This window comes from Bos taurus, chromosome 2 (genome assembly GCF_002263795.3).
Source record: "Bos taurus isolate L1 Dominette 01449 registration number 42190680 breed Hereford chromosome 2, ARS-UCD2.0, whole genome shotgun sequence".
Taxonomy (NCBI): Eukaryota; Metazoa; Chordata; class Mammalia; order Artiodactyla; family Bovidae; genus Bos; species Bos taurus.
The window spans coordinates 118166295-118182065 of NC_037329.1; the positions used below are offsets into that span (position 1 = coordinate 118166295).

The 15771-nt window shown below is 47.9% G+C and overlaps 1 protein-coding gene across 1 annotated transcript; it reads left to right on the forward strand.

Moving 5' to 3' along the window:
• Window positions 1-12289: 12289 nt before the first annotated feature.
• LOC101903900 (serine/arginine-rich splicing factor 9) lies at window positions 12290-13205 on the forward strand. The gene has a single exon (XM_059879282.1). The coding sequence runs from the start codon at window positions 12409-12411 to the stop codon at window positions 13072-13074; it is 666 nt and encodes a 221-aa protein (XP_059735265.1). The 5' UTR covers window positions 12290-12408; the 3' UTR covers window positions 13075-13205.
• The last annotated feature ends 2566 nt before the right edge of the window (window positions 13206-15771 follow it).

The following is a 15771-nucleotide window of genomic DNA, read 5'->3' on the forward strand; positions in this document are numbered from 1 at the left end:
ACAACATGTGCCACTTAAAACAGGAAGTTGCCTCTTTGTAGGTCATGCCCCCGACTTGGCTCGCTCAGTGGTGCTGGTATCACAAGAGACCCATTAAAGAGCCTGACTCCTAATGTGAAAATACACAGCTGGGCTCATAGACCAGCCCGGTCTTCAGAATAAGTCAAAGGGCAGAGACAGATCAATAGATGAGGTGCAGAGTCTTGAATTCTTCTTCTTATTTTTAAAATTATTTAGTTATTTTTGGTTGCACTGGGTCTCCATTGCAGTGGGCAGTCTCATTGTGGTGGCTTCTCTTGTTGCAGAGCACAGGCTCTAGGGAGAGAGGACTCAGTAGTTGTGGCACATGGGCTTAGTTCCCTGCAGCGTGTGGCATCCTCCCAGACCAGGGATTGAACCCATGCCCCTGGCATTGGCAGGTAGATTCTCAGCCACCAGGACCACCAGGGAAGTCCCAAGAGTTGTGAATTCTTTATCTATTTCTTTCCTGAGTAAAAATGAGAGTTGCAGCAGCTAAGCTTACTGAGTCTAAAGCCTCTTGTTCCTTCCTCAAAATCCTTGGGTGAAACAGCCTGAGGCAACTGTCTCCAAGTCGAGGTCAGAACTGGAGGTGACCACAGGGGTACTTGAGATGACTCCTGAGATTTCAGCTGCAAGCATGAGGGACTGACAAGTATTTCAGTGATTTTTTGCTTGTCTTCTTTCTGGCTGTGCTGCATGGTATTCAGGGTCTTAGTTCCCCTACCAGGCATCGAACCTGTGTCCCCTGCACTGGAAGTGCAGAGTCCTAACCACTGGACTGTGGGACCTCTGAGAAGCTATTCAGTGATCTTTGGGAAGCTGTGGGGGGCATTCTGGCTCCCCAGAAGCCGGGTTCTGCATTTCCCCACCCATCACCCACTGCGTTATCTGGAGGCTGTGGGTGGTGGGCAGCTAGGACTGGGTGGGAGCCAGTTCTTCACCCCCGTGGGACGTTCTTGCCCTGACTTGACTGGACTGGTCTGTTCATCAGGGCAGGGTGGTAAGGGTGGATCCAGCCCTGGAGCGAGATCAAGTGAGGTAGGTGCCAGTGGTGCCAGCAAAGGACTCTGCTTGCCAAGGTAAGGATGGAGGCTTTCACCTTGACTAAACCTTACTCAGGATCCTCTAAGCCTTCTTTGACCTTGGACTTTAGTATCCCTCCTTGTTGGGCCTGTATTGCCCAGTTTCAGCAAGAATCCTGCTAAGTTAGCTTGGAGAGAATCCCTCATCCTTGTTACCTAATTACCCTTGCTGTGTGATCATCCTCAACAGCTGGCCAAATTCTTCACACCCACCCCCCATTTTGGTATCTGCTTGCCTTCAGCAAGAATCCTGTGCTCTTTAACCAGAATCCACCCTCTACCCCCTGACCCTCGATATTTCTTGTTATTAATTTTCCTCCCACAGAACCCCCACCTACTCCTTGGCTATAGATCCCCTCTTGTTCTTGTTAGATTCGGATTTGAACTTGGTTCCATACTGAGGTGTCTTCCTGCCTATTGCAATGCTGTGGTCATTTAGTCACTAAGTCATGTTCGACTCTTTCACGACCCCCACGGACTGCAGCCCACCAGGCTCCTCTGTCCATGGGATTTCCCAGGCAAGAATACTGGAGTGGGTTGCCATTTCCTTCTCCAGGGGATCTTTCTGACCCAGGGATCACACCCTCAGCTTGATTCCTGCAGCTTCTGCTTGGCAGGCGGGTTCTTTACCACTGAGCCATCAGGAAAACTCCCTGTCGCAATAGTTTCTGAATAAATTCTGTTTTTCCTTCATTAATGACTGCCATCCTCTGTTTGTTTGTTTTTTTTTTCTGAGCGGGAGCACCTCTCCGCCAGAGCTCAGGTGAGCAGCACGGACAGGTAAAGTAGCAGGCTCCCACAGCCCCCAGAGGCCAGCTGGACCCCAAGGTGGGCGAGGGTGAGGGTTAGATGCATCCATCCAAGTGAAGCAAGGCTCTGGGCAGGGAGGGAACTGGGCCCAGACAAGACAGGCATGGGCAGAAGTGGGTCTTGGGGCAGTTGACCAACCCCGAAGCCTGGCTTACCACATGGAGGCCCGGGAGTGAGACCCCCTCCTAACGAATGGTGTGGAACCATGGGAAGCAAGAGGCTTGCTCAGAGATGCTGTGGACCCCCTAGGCCAGCTGGCCCAGACTAATGGGGCATTCAGCCCACAAATATTTATGAAGCGCCGAAGAGCTTTAGAGGGGTATTCTGGCAAACAAAATAGAGAATTTTGTCCCCCAGGAACTTAATAGTGGTGAGAGACAGACACTGCAAACAATACACAGACCACATGAAGTGTTAGAACATGCTCAGTGAGGCTCTAGGGAAAGCAAGCCAGCAGGCAAGACAAGAGAGTGGGAGAGAGATGAGGGTTGCTGGATTGGCCTCCCCCAGAGGTGGTGACATTTGAGTGAAAACCTCAAGGACAGGAGAATGAACCCTGAGCATTTCTAGGGGGAGGAACCTTCCAGACACAGGGACGGGCTGGCAGAAAGGCCTTGAGCAGGGGTGACCTGGTACTCCAGGCACAGTGAAGAGGCCAGAGGAAAACCCACCAAGGGGAGCAGACGAGAGGAGGCCCCCAACCCCGTTGAGGACCCTGGGATTTCACCCTGGGTGGTGGTGGCGGGCAGGGAGTAGGGAAGAGCAGATGGCCCAATCTGGCTGCTGAGCTGAAAACAGGCTTTAGGGTGGGGGTTGGGCAGGGTAGAAGTGGGGAGACTAGGGAGGCCTCTGCAGACCCAGGCAGAGGTGGAGTCCGGAGGGGTGGGGACTGTGGGCAGCTCTCACTTAGAGGCAGAGCCAGAAGATCAGGGGCCAGCTCTTTGGGGCTGCGGCTGTCGGCCGTCTTCCAGATGCTGGTCTGGAATGTCCATGGAGCTGGACCTCGAACAGATCAGGAATTTCCACCCTGGGGACTTGGGGGAGGAATGGGGTCGGAAGGAGGCAGGGATGACGCCAGGCCATGAATGCCTCTGAGAAAAACATCCTATCCTTTAAAAAAAAAAAGGTTTTCCACAATATAAACTACATCCAGGAAAACAAAGCACAAGAGGCAGCCAACCTCAAGAATTCCAGTCTTACAACTTCCCTCAGTCCCCAGTCCCCTGGGCGGGTGCTGGGGGTCCCTGTTCTCTTTGGGGGTCCCCCTGTCTGACCTCAGTGGGAGTCATGGAGCCCGGCTACCATGATAGAAGCTGGTCACTTGTGCTCCGCCTGGGCGGAAGCACGGAGCATGATGGGACTTCAGCCCCACAGGCCACTAATGGGGGGCAGTGGTGGTGGGCGACACCCTGGCCACACAGGTCAAGGGCAAGGAGCTCTGGCTGTCTCCCGATGCAATGACTTGGCTTTATTGAGATGCCAGTGTGCGCCAGGCACTTTGCATATGTGGTTGAATCGAAAGACACTTCTTTCCTCCTGAGAAAACAGGAGGGATGATTAATTTGGGGCTGGGCAGCCTCTATTATGTGTCATCGAAGGAAAACTTGACATACCCCATGCTGAAGGCCGTGTTCTTTCAGCAGAACATAGCTTAAGCCAGGCATAGCAGTTCTCAACAAATGATCCCCTGGAGGAGGAAATGGCAGCTCACTCCAGTATTCTTTCCGGGGAAATCTCATGCACAGAAGAGCTGGGTGGGCTACAGTCCATGGGATTGCAGTCAGACACAACTGAGCGACTAAACGTGCATACACGCAGAGAAGAAGGCTGAGTAGACGTACTCTATCAGCTGATAGAACTAGGAATCTTTACCTGGGGATCAAGAATGGGGGTCAAAAAGAAATGAACTCTTCTGGGTAAAAGGTGTGCCTTGATTATAGGTGTAGGTGTTTTAGGATAGAAAATGCAACCTATGGTAGACCCATTCCCCCCAGTACATCATCTCCCCTCACCTTTCCTGGAACAGTATTCCTTCTCCCCCACCCCACTTCACCCCCCAAAAAAGCCCAACCAGTGGGAAGTTGATTCTTTGCAGCACTAAGAGGTGGTTATACCAGGGGCAACCCCAGCGCCCCCCCTCATCTCCTGTCTCTGCTCCTCACCTGGTCCCTAGACGGTGGGTGTTTTTAGCATCTCCCTGGGGCCCCTGTGCCTTGTCTCTGGGCCCCTCCTGCCTTTTCTTCTTGCTTCCCTGTGCAGACACTGCAGCGAAGCATCTCTATCCCAGACCTGTCAATATTCTGAATTCTGTGTTTTTCACAACACAGAATTGTGTTGCCTATAGCCCCAGTACAATGTGGGTACCTGGCAGCCACTTCAGGGTAATTTCACATTCAAGGATGACACCAACATCCAAAGAAAACTTCATAAGGAATGTAAATATTTCAACTCTTTTGCGACTGACCCACTGCAAAACATCTTAAAGACCCGTCTCTCTGAAGTCCTGTTGACAGCTGCTCAGGAATGACCCTTCTTGCCCATCTCTCATGTGTTTCTGCCCCTCGCCTTCTCCAGGCTGGCCCACTGGCCTGCATTTTCGCCTAGCCATCTCTTCCCTCTTACTCTCAGCTGCCTTCTCTTCCTGGTTCAGTTTTTTCCTCCTGCAAATGGCTTCATTTTTATCACTGTTTCTGAAAATCAATTATACTTACATTAAAGTTAAGTTCAGTCTCTAAGTCATGTCCCACTGTTTGTGACCCCTTGGACTGCAGCATGCCAGGCTCCCCGTCCTTCACCATCTCCCAAAATTTGCTCAAATTTATGTCCATTGAGTTGGTGATGCAATCCAGCCGTCTCATCCTCTGTCGCCCTCTTCTCCTTTAGCCTTCAATCCTTCCCAGCATCACAGTAAAGTTAAAATAACCACAAAATCAACCAAAGCACACACAGAGGGCTGACACAACTCTGGATATTACATTGCGGACTGCCCAGCTACTGCCTGCACCACCGATACATTCGTCAGATCTGTTCCCCTGTTGAAAGACAGAGACCAGTCTTACTTAGGGCGATGAGGATCCCTTAGAAAATTTATGGTGTTAGAAACACCACTTCCTAGGCCTTGATCATAGAAATTCTCCTCCAGGGCCAGGGACCTCCCAATCTGCATCTTCACAAGCTCCCCGGTGATTCTGAAGTGATGGTCCATGGACCCTCTCCATGGGAAATGGTCAGACTGTCTCAAGGGGACCCTCTTTAAACAGCGTCTGGCCAAATTCACTTTACTGGGACTGAAGACTCCTTTACTGGTGCAGTTTCTTCAGCAGATCCCCACCCTTCAGCCTCCTGGAAGAGCAGACCTCATGAGGCGTTCTTGAAAATAGAAGAGTCTAGAATCCAGGCCTGAGGATTCAGCCAGCCATCTTTGGAATGGGCCTATCTCCAGACTCCAACTTGTTCAAATGAGAAAACAAGATCCCCCGGCCCTCTCTCCACCCACGTTCTCATCACAGCTCTGCTGTTACATTGTGCTAGCTGTGAGGTTGGAAGTTTGTGGTAAAGAACAGAAGGGACCTCCTAGCACAGTAAGGAAATTCTTACTCACATGTCAGAGGCACAAACATGTGCCTAACCGTGACTGTCCAGCTGGTTATTCTTTATTTTTCAAAACCACATATGATTCTGTTCATATGAACTGTCCAGAGTCGGCTACAAGCTATAAAGACAGAAGATAGATTGAGTGGTGGCTAGGAGCTGGGGTCGCAGAGGGAAATGGGAAGTGACTTAGGGGTCAAGGGTTCTTTTTTTTTTTTTAATTGGAAGATAATTGTTTTACTATGTTGTGTTAGTTTCTGCTGTACAACTGAACCAGTAGACATATATCCCCTCTCTCTTGGACTTCCCTCCCACCCCACCCCCATCCTACCCCTCCAGGTCATCACGGAGCCCTGAGCGGAGTTCCCTGTGCTATACAGCAGCTTCCCCTGTATATATGGGCTTCCCTGGTGGCTCAGTGGTAAAGAATCCTACTAGCCAATGCAGGGGACTTGGGTTCTATTCCTGGGTTGGGAAGATCCCCTGGAGAAGGCAACGGCAACCCACTCCTGTACTCTTGCCTGGGACATCCCATGGACAGAGGAGCCTGGTGGGCTCCAGTCCGTGGGGTCAGAGTCGGACACCACTGAGCACCGCAGCACCAGCACCAGCGCATAATGTCAACGCTACTCTCAGTTTGTCCCGCGCTTGCCTTCCCCTGCTGTGCCCACAAGTCTATTCTCTGCATCTGCATCTGTAATTAATTCACTTAATCTGTGGACGCCCTTGGTTGGCTCTCCTGTTCCTGGATGCTCAACTACAGAGCCTTTGAGAGTTCCTTTGACCCTGAAAAACCCTCGCTACTTCTCCTAGTTCCCAGTTCCTACAGGGTTCTTCCCTCGTAGCTCAGTCGGTAAAAAAATCCACCTGCAATGCAGGAGACCCGGCTTCGATTTCTGGGTCAGGAAGATCCCCTGGAGAAGGAAATGGCAACCCACTCTGGTATTCTTGTCTGGAAAATTCCATGGACAGAAGAGCCTGGCGGGATACAGTCCATGGGGTCGCAAGAGTCGGACACGACCTAGAGACTAAACCACCACCGCCACCATGTTCCTGCCTAGCACCTCTGGAAGGGGTTCACACTGCCCTCTGGTGGTGGGGCAGCACTGTACCATCGCCTGCAGAAGTCCAGAGTGCCTGCTGGGTTGAGTCTATTCTGAGAGAATAGGAAAACCTCCTCTACATGTTCTGCTTTGCCCGGATTCTCCCAAGAGCTCAAAACCAGGGCTACAGGAGTCCAGGGAAAACTTCTTTGAGGAACTAGAAATTGAGATGGTGTTGATATAAGGCACAGCTGCCCAAATAAACAGGGTCATGGTCTAGATGCAGAAATAGCCAGGCCTGCCCTTAGGCTCCGGCTGGGAAAATTTAGGTTGGCATCAGCACTTGTAGGTGTCGCACTTCCCTGTGTTGAGACCAGTCCTCTGTTGTACTTCTGAGGGGTTGGCCTCTCACGCTGAGATATTCCTACCCCCAGGATGTGAGGATGTGCTGGAACACCTCTGGCTTTTCCTGCAAGTAAGTACTAATGTGGCGCTTCCCAGGTGGCTCAGCGGTAAAGAATCCGCTGCAATACTGGAGATTCAGGTTCGATCCCTGGGTCAGGAAGATCCCCAGGAGAAGGAAATGGCAACCCACTCCGGTATTCTTGCCTGGAAAATTCCATGGACAGAGGAGCCTGGCGGGCTACAGTCCTTTGGGTCACAAGAGTCAGACACAACTTAGGATCAAAACAACAACCAAGTACTAACATGTGCCTGTGAACTTGAAGCCCCTTTCACTGGCCGCCAGAACCCACCTGCTTGTGGGCAGAGAGACCAGGCTCCCATGCTCCCCAGGGCACTTTCGTGGGCCCATGAATCAGTTCAGAACCTAGTCACAGGGTCAGCTGATTCACCCCCTCCTTCCGCATCTTGACCGCCAGGCACAGTTACAGCCTTGGATCTGAATGTTGCAACCGCGGAGCCTGGATGCTCTGCCTGGGGCTATGGAGCCTAGAGAACCATTGTTGTGCCTGAAACTAGAAACCTTGATGCTGCCCTTGTGAAGGAAGGATGTTTCTGCCTCCATTCATCCCCTACAGAGTTTATTCTGTCAAACTGTCACTCCACATTAAACAGATCCTGCCTAGGGCGGCCTGGCAGATGAGTTCTGGTATCAGCTGAGACTCTGGACATGCCGCCGCCCCTTTTTGCTGCTCCTCAGGTCTTGTGTCCAGGTCTGGGTCACTGTCCTCATTGCTGAGTTCCTGCTTGAGGCCTCGTGCAGTCTTTTGGAAAACTGGCCTCCGTGTAACATCCGGATGATGGAAGAGGGAGTTCCTGCAGGGTCTGCCCAACCTCTCTGTACATAATCAGGTGCCAGTGGCTGCTCATGGGGAGAAGTACCTCCAGTGCCAACCGTGTCCTAGCTTTGGCTTTATCCAGTTGGCATGCCTGTTGGCACTCAGCCTGAGGAGTCCAGGCTGGCAGGGCTTCACTGAATGGTACTCCCTTTTCTGGATGGTTTTTGAAATGCAATGGCCCCTTGAGACCAGAGCAGAAGCGTGTAAGACCATGGCTTCCTGGATTTCATGATCTTGTGTCACCCCACGGTGCTAAAGTGATAGTATGTGTGCTTTGATTTTTTTTTTCCCCAGGGATGATAACAGAAGGGAGAGCTGAGATTCCTGTAGCCCTCACGCTCAATTGCAGGCAGAAAGTTTCTAGGGAATGGAGTGGGAGCATCTTTAGGAGGAAAGAGAAACAGTCAGGGTCCTCACGGCTTGGGGGAGTGAAGAAGAGGGGCCATGGCACCCAGCAGGACTGACCAGGCCAGCCGGAAGCAGGCCCCACAGCTACACGTGAGATGTGAGCTTGCTCAGCCAGGTCTGGCTCAGCAGAAGTTTGGAAAGCATCTAAGAAAGGCACTCAGCCCAGTCTGCTCTCTCAAGAGCAGGTATTCTTGACCAGGAAACCACGCCTGCCCAGCTCCTAAGAATGACTTTTCCAAGGTTGAATTTCTGGAATCAGCTAGAGGGGACACTATATTTTTATATATAATTCCTCCAGTCACTCTGTAAAGTTTTCTTTATTCAATTTTTGAAGCTGTAGCTCTTCCCAGCTTCAGAGGATCATTTAAGAGTCATTTATTACCTCCTGCAGCCGTGAAATTAAAAGATGCTTGCTCTTTGGTAGAAAAGCTATGACAAACCTAGACAGTGTATTAAAATACAGAGACATCACTTTGTTGACAAAGGTTCATATAGTCAAAGCTATGGTTTTTCCAGTAGTCACATACAGATGTGAAAGGTGGACCATAAAGAAGGCTGAGCACCAAAGAATTAATGCTTTCCAACTGTGGTTCTGGAGAAGACTCTTGAGAGTCCCGTGAACAGCAAGATCAAACCAGTCAATCCTAAAGGAAATCAACCCTGAATATTCATTAGAAGGATTAATGCTGAAGCTCCAATACTTTGGCCACCTGATACAAAGACTCATTGGAAAAGACTCTGAGGCTGGGAAAGATTGAGGACAAGAGGAGAAGGGTGTGACAGAGGATGAGGCTGTTGGATGGCATCATTAAATCAATGGACATGAGTTTAAGCAAATTCCGAGAGATAGTGAAGGCTTCCCTGGTGGCTTAGATGGTAAAGCATCTGCGTGCAATGTGGGAGACCCAGGTTCGATCCCTGGGTCTGGAAGATCCCCTGGAGAAGGAAATGGCAACCCACTCCAGTACTCTTGCCTGGAAAATTCCATGGACTGAGGAACCTGGTAGGCTACAGTTCATGGGGTCACGAATAGTCGGACACGACTGAGCGACTTCACTTTTCACTTTTTCACTCAGTGAAGGGCAGGAAAGCCTGGTGTGCTGCAGTCCATGGGGTTAGAAAGAGTTGGACATGACTGAGGGACTGAACGGCAGCAACAACAACAGTCACCTCCTATGTCACAACTTGGGAGGGGGCAGTCCTGAGGTGACCTGGATTCTCAGCAGCTCCGGCCAGTAGGGAATGGGACCATGTTGGACCAGGAAGAGAGAAACAGCCTGGGTACAGGACTAGAAGAGGTCTCCAGGGAGACACAAGTCACACTGTCTGCAGGGATGTCACTGACACTGATTTCATTAGGAGTTTTTATGTATTTGCCTGTGCACGACAAATCGAACCTGTGGCCCCTGCAGTAGAAGCACAGTCTTAACCACTGGACCACCACAGAAGCCCCACACTAAGAGTTTTTATCGTTTAAGGAGATGGGGGCCAAAACTTGGTGGGCCTGGGCAGTGACAGAACAAAAGGAGGATGGATCTGAGTCTCCAGCTCAGAAGGACTGGGGAAAGATATGGACCACTAAGCCTAGCAGAATAAATCAAACCCCACTCTTGCAAGTAGGAAAGAGAACAGCAACAAAAGGAAGTTAAAGGATGGTCCCAGGGCTAAGGGTCTTGGTTGTCATAGCAACTGAACTGATAGTGGCTGAAACTTTCAACCTGAAAGAAATGACTCTTGAGTGGTTTTCTTTTTTTCCCCAATAACAGAGCAATCCAGAGCCATGACAGAACAGAGTGAGAGAGACCTGATTCAGTTTATCAGTGCCAGAATGAAAGAGAAGGTCACAAATGGATTCAAGGTAATTTACAGCACAGCAATCCTGCCTACTGGCAAACCAGTGGGGAGAAGGGTCTTTTACCATAACGCATGGAGACTGTGTTGCAAAGAGAAACCTTTAGTACTCCCCTCAGAAGGAGTTGGAAATCCAAAGCCATCATTATCTCTAGAATCCATCATGCTCTCCAGGAAGGGCACCAGAAGTCCTTATGGCCGTATTTGTCATCTTCCTTTCCAACTATAAAAGGAGCTCTGTTTCATTACATGCTTTTCTTTAGGTGCCCAAACTGCTTACACCCCTTTCTGGATGACAGGTGAAGTCAGTCCATTTCACAGTTCACACTACTGTGGAAACAGTGGGAAATCAGAACCAAGGGATCTCTATGCATTTCCTGTTTATTCGTCTGTGACACTAGGTACCTAAATGGGAAGTTGCAAGATCCTGTTGAAGAGTTTTCAACTTGCTATGGGAGCAGGGATGGGGACTCTGATGATGGTGTTACTTGATTTTTATTTGTCAGCTTGTGCTGCCTAACAAAATCTCACAGACTGAGTAGCTGAAACTTCTGCTGCTGTTGCTGCTAAGTCGCTTCAGTCGTGTCCGACTCTTCGCGACCCCATGGACTGCAGCCTACCAGGCTCCTCCATCCATGGGATTTTCCAGGCAAGAGCACTGGAGTGGGGTGCCATTGCCTTCTCCGAGCTGAAACTGCAGATATTCATTTCTCACAGTTCTGGAGAATTTGGGCAGAGCAGATCAGAGCAATCTAGTAATTTGCACTGACTTCCTATTTTTGTCTTGAGTGAAGAAAACCACTGTGATAAGAAAAGTTTTAATCCTTTGAGGCTTTGTTAATAGATAGCAATTAGCAAAATGAAAGTGCTAAAAGATCATTAAGTTTAAAATATTGACCATAGAATTGCAATTAAGTTAGTATATTTAAGTCTCATACTAAGCGCCTAAGAAGAAGAATGTTTTTTGAAATTATTTTTTAATGATAAATAGGGAGGACCAAGCAAGGATAAAAGATGTTCTTGACAGTAAGCCCAGAACTAATGGATCAGAAAGATGTAATGGAGCTGAAAATAGAACCACATGTGTATACTGAAAAGGCTCAGTGTGCCAGGCAAGACCAATGATAAGAATATCACACTGAATCCCATCCTGTCAAAAATAGCTAAACATATAATTACAGAGATAAAGGGGGAATATCATACGTGTTCATACACTAGAAATATAATTCTGACTGAAATCAGACAGTAGAGTTGCAGAACAAAATGCTCAAAGACAGTGGAACAAAGTCTAAATCAATTTTGAAGGTGAGAAATTGTGATAAAATATGTATTGTAGCACAATATGTTGTTAGTTAATGAAAACAACAGAAGACATTCTGAGATATGCCAAGACAGAAAACATAACAGCCACGTGCTCTTCTTTTAAAATTACTTAAAAACATACTTCAGCCAACAGAAAGATGTATCAAAAAAGAAGTATGGAGATGCCATGGCAAGATAAGACCAGATAGGAAACTTAAACAGTAAGAACAGAAAACATTGCTATTGTTCTCAAAAATCACTGCAGATGGTGACTGCAGCTATGAAATTAAAAGACACTTGCTCCTTGGAAGAAAAAATATGGCAAACCTAGACAGTGTATTAAAATACAGAGACATCATTTTGCTGACAAAGGTTCATAGAGTCAAAGCTATGGTTTTTCCAGTAGTCATGTATGGATGTGAGAGTTGGACCGTAAAGAAGGCTGAGTGCTGAAGAATTGAAGCTTTCAAATTGTGATGCTGGAGAAGACTCTTAAAAGTCCTTTGGACAGAAAGGAGATCAAATTAGTTAATTCTAAAGGAAATCAAGCCTGAATATTCGTTGAAAGGACTGATGCTGAAGCTGAAGCTCCAATACTTTGGCCACCTGATGTGAAGAGATGACTCATTGGAAAAGACCCTGATGCTGGGAAAGATTGAGGGCAGGGGAAGAATGGGGTGACAGAGGATGAGATGGTTGGATACAATCACCGGCTCAATGGACATGAGTTTGAGCAAACTCTGGGAGACAATGAAGGACAGGGAAGCCTGGTGTGCTGCGGTCTATGGGGTTGAAAAGAGTTGGGCACGACTCAGTGACTGAACAACAGGGTAACTCTAAACCTGACTGTGGCGCCCTCCGCTTCCGCTCTCGTTCCCACAATGCTGTGCGGCTGAGCGCCTCCGAGCCCGCGGGGACACTGTCGGGGGATCACCGCCTGAGGCGGCGGCGGCGGCGGCGACGTGTGCTGCGGCGGGCCCGCGGCGTCGGGCGGTGCGGATGTCGGGCTGGGAGGACGAGCGCGGCGGCGAGGGCGACGGGCGCATCTACGTGGGGAACCTTCCGAACGACGTGCGCGAGAAGGATCTGGAGGACCTGTTCTACAAGTACGGCCACATCAGCGAGATCGAGCTCAAGAATCGGCACGGCCTCGTGCCCTTCGCCTTCGTGCGCTTCGAGGACCCCCGAGATGCTGAGGATGCAGTTTATGGAAGGAACGGTTATGATTATGGCCAGTGTCGGCTTCGTGTGGAGTTCCCCAGGACTTACGGAGGTCGGGGTGGGTGGCCCCGCGGTGGGAGGAGTGGGCCTCCTACAAGAAGATCTGATTTCCGAGTTCTTGTTTCAGGACTTCCTCCATCAGGCAGCTGGCAGGACCTGAAGGATCACATGCGAGAAGCTGGGGACGTCTGTTACGCAGATGTGCAGAAAGATGGAATGGGGATGGTTGAGTATCTCAGAAAAGAAGACATGGAATATGCCCTGCGTAAACTGGATGAAACCAAATTCCGCTCTCATGAGGGTGAAACATCCTACATCCGAGTTTATCCAGAGAGAAGCACCAGCTATGGCTATTCACGGTCTCGGTCTGGGTCGAGGGGCCGTGACTCTCCATACCAAAGCAGGGGTTCCCCACACGACTTCTCTCCTTTCAGACCCTACTGAGACAGGTGGTGGGAATTTTTTCTTTATTTTTTAGGTGAACTGAGCTGCTTTGTGCTCAGAATCTACATTCCAGATTGATGATTTAGTGGCTTAGGAGATTTTTTTAATTTTTTTTTTTTAAGGAGATAAAACTACATAATTTCTACCAGGGCCATATTAGCAGTGAAACATTTTTAACTGCAGAAATTGTGGTTTTGGTTCAGAAACGAGTTGTATATTTTTCACCCCAATGATGTGAAAAAAATCAGTGCTGTATGCTTGTGGGTTGCTCTTCTATGGAGATCAGCAGTTACTGTGACTGAGTCGGCCCATTCTGTTTAGAAATGTATTTTAAACGTTTAATAACTGACAGGTGTAGTTGTCTTTGATTGTGTTCATAGATTTCACCAAGAGGCACACTCATATGTTAAAAAAAAAAAAAAAAAAACATTGAGTTGCAGTGGCAACTTGTGCCCAATTGGTAAGGAGCAGGAGTGGATTACTTATTTGGGGATAAAGTTAGTTGCTCTGACGATGGTCTGAGAACATCACATCCGAGGGAAGTTTCAGGGTTTTCTTATAATTCAAGGCCAACCATATAAACTAAGCTGCTTTAATGAAAAGGGGAGCATTGCAGATAGGGGAAGGGAATGAGAAGGCTAAAAACAGGCTTTTAAAAGTGGGTGCCAGCATAAAGATCACTGGGAAATTCTTAACCAAAACCAACTTTAGCAAGTTGGTCAGGGGAAAAAACTCATTTAAGTTTTGGTTCTGTCACTTTTGCTCCTAAATTTGTCTCATATTTGTCCTTGGTATCTGAGCTATAAAAAAAGACAACCCCCCCCCCCAAATAAATAAATAAATCTGACTGTGGCAATATACAAAAACATGCAGACCTATCTCATTTATAAATACAAATGCAAAATCCTAAAAAACACCCTGTGCAATGGTATATTAAATACACAACAGGAACAAAAATTCCACACTAATTTAGAATTCCACTTAGTTTTTTTTCATAGTGTTATGAGTGTAGAAATTCTGAAAATGTTGTTGTAGTTTAGATTTGAGAAAATGAGGAAACATACTGTGGGAGAAGACAGGCACAAATATTGCCTGTAGGAAGACATGGGAGAAGCCTGTGGTGTTGGATGGGAATTAGAGGCATATAATATTTATAAGTCATGGGATTATCAAGGAACGTTCTCTGTCCTGCCAACATGCACCTGATTGGATTTCTGAATTACTATGGACCGGGGGAGCCTGGTGGGCTGCCGTCTCTGGGGTCACACAGAGTCGGACATGACTGAAGTGACTTAGCAGTAGCAGTGGTTGCTATATACTATCCATTTCCCCCTGTTTGAATGCAAGTGTCTACAGTCTGTGTCATTATTATATTTGGAAAGTGGGGGAGACTAACTTGTCCTTTAGTTCACAGGTCTTTGGTTCCACAGAAGTTGTACCTAGGCCTGCATCCAGTGAACCACACCTAAGGAACTTATCTGAATTGAACCTGATATGGATGATGAGGTCCTGGACTTTGTTCCAGTCCTACAATGAGTGAGACTTATTGGGATGGGGTGGGGGGTGAGTGTCCTTTGCATGTGGGAAGGATGTCAATTGCTGTGGTCAGAGGGTAGACTATGGTAGGGTGTTTCTGAAGACAGTGGCAACATTTCTTGCCAAATAACATTCCCTTTGAAACATGGCTTTGCCACTCATCCTATTGAGAGGTACAGCCCATTTCCCCTCCTTTTGAATTTGGTCTGGTGATTTGCTTGGACTGACAGTATGTGGAAGAAGTAATACTCTACAAGCATGAAAGGGCTTGGTCAATACCATGTGGAACAAAGATAAGGCATCCACATGGAGCTCTTCCTAAATTTCTGGCTCACAGACAAGTGAACAATAAGATGACTACTCCTTGAAGCCACTAAACTTTGGGATCATTTGTTACACAGCAGTAGGTAGCTAATATGCTATCAAAGGTCCTGGGGTCATTTCAAAACAACTCAGGAGCCAACGTGAAGACTCTCACTCACTGCTAAGCAATCTGAGCAGCAATAAAGATATTAACTGCAATGGTTGGGAGCACATTAAATATTTAAATCCATGAGCTCAAGATACTTTATAGAAAAAAAAAAAAAAAAAGAAAGAAACCTCCATGTCTATCTTTAGAGGCTATTAGGGAAACAACTAACTTGAACATTTTAAATAAAGAATCCAGAATTTATCCTTTATTTCCTATACAAACTGTACTTCAAGGCAGCCAAATATTGAAGCGAGTTCTTTGCAGAAGAATTCTAACTAATAAATGTAGAAAGAATAGAGTACTCATGTGCTCAGTCATGCCCAGCTCTTTGCAACCCTTTGGAGTATAGCCTGCCATTGTCCATTGGATTTTTCAGCAAGAATACTGGAGTGGGTTGCCATTTCTTCCTCCTGGGGATCTTCCTGACCCAGGGATCAAACCCACATAGAAGGAATAACAGAATCTAAATATCATCATTTTGCAAACCCTATTGAAATAGGTTTAGGCAATAAGCATCAGTGGCTGCTAAAATCATTAGGGGAAAGGATGATGTGTAACAGATGGGTCAAGTTGATAACACCTGAACCTGCTGTAAGATCTTAATTACCATTGCTAAGTCGCTTCAGTCATGTCCGACTCTGTGCGACCCCATAGACGGCAGCCCACCAGGCTTCCCCGTCCCTGGGATT

Coding starts and splice junctions, on each gene's coding strand:
- LOC101903900 (XM_059879282.1), top strand. CDS start 12,409: ATGTCGGGCTGGGAGGACGAGCGCGGCGGCGAGGGCGACGGGCGCATC.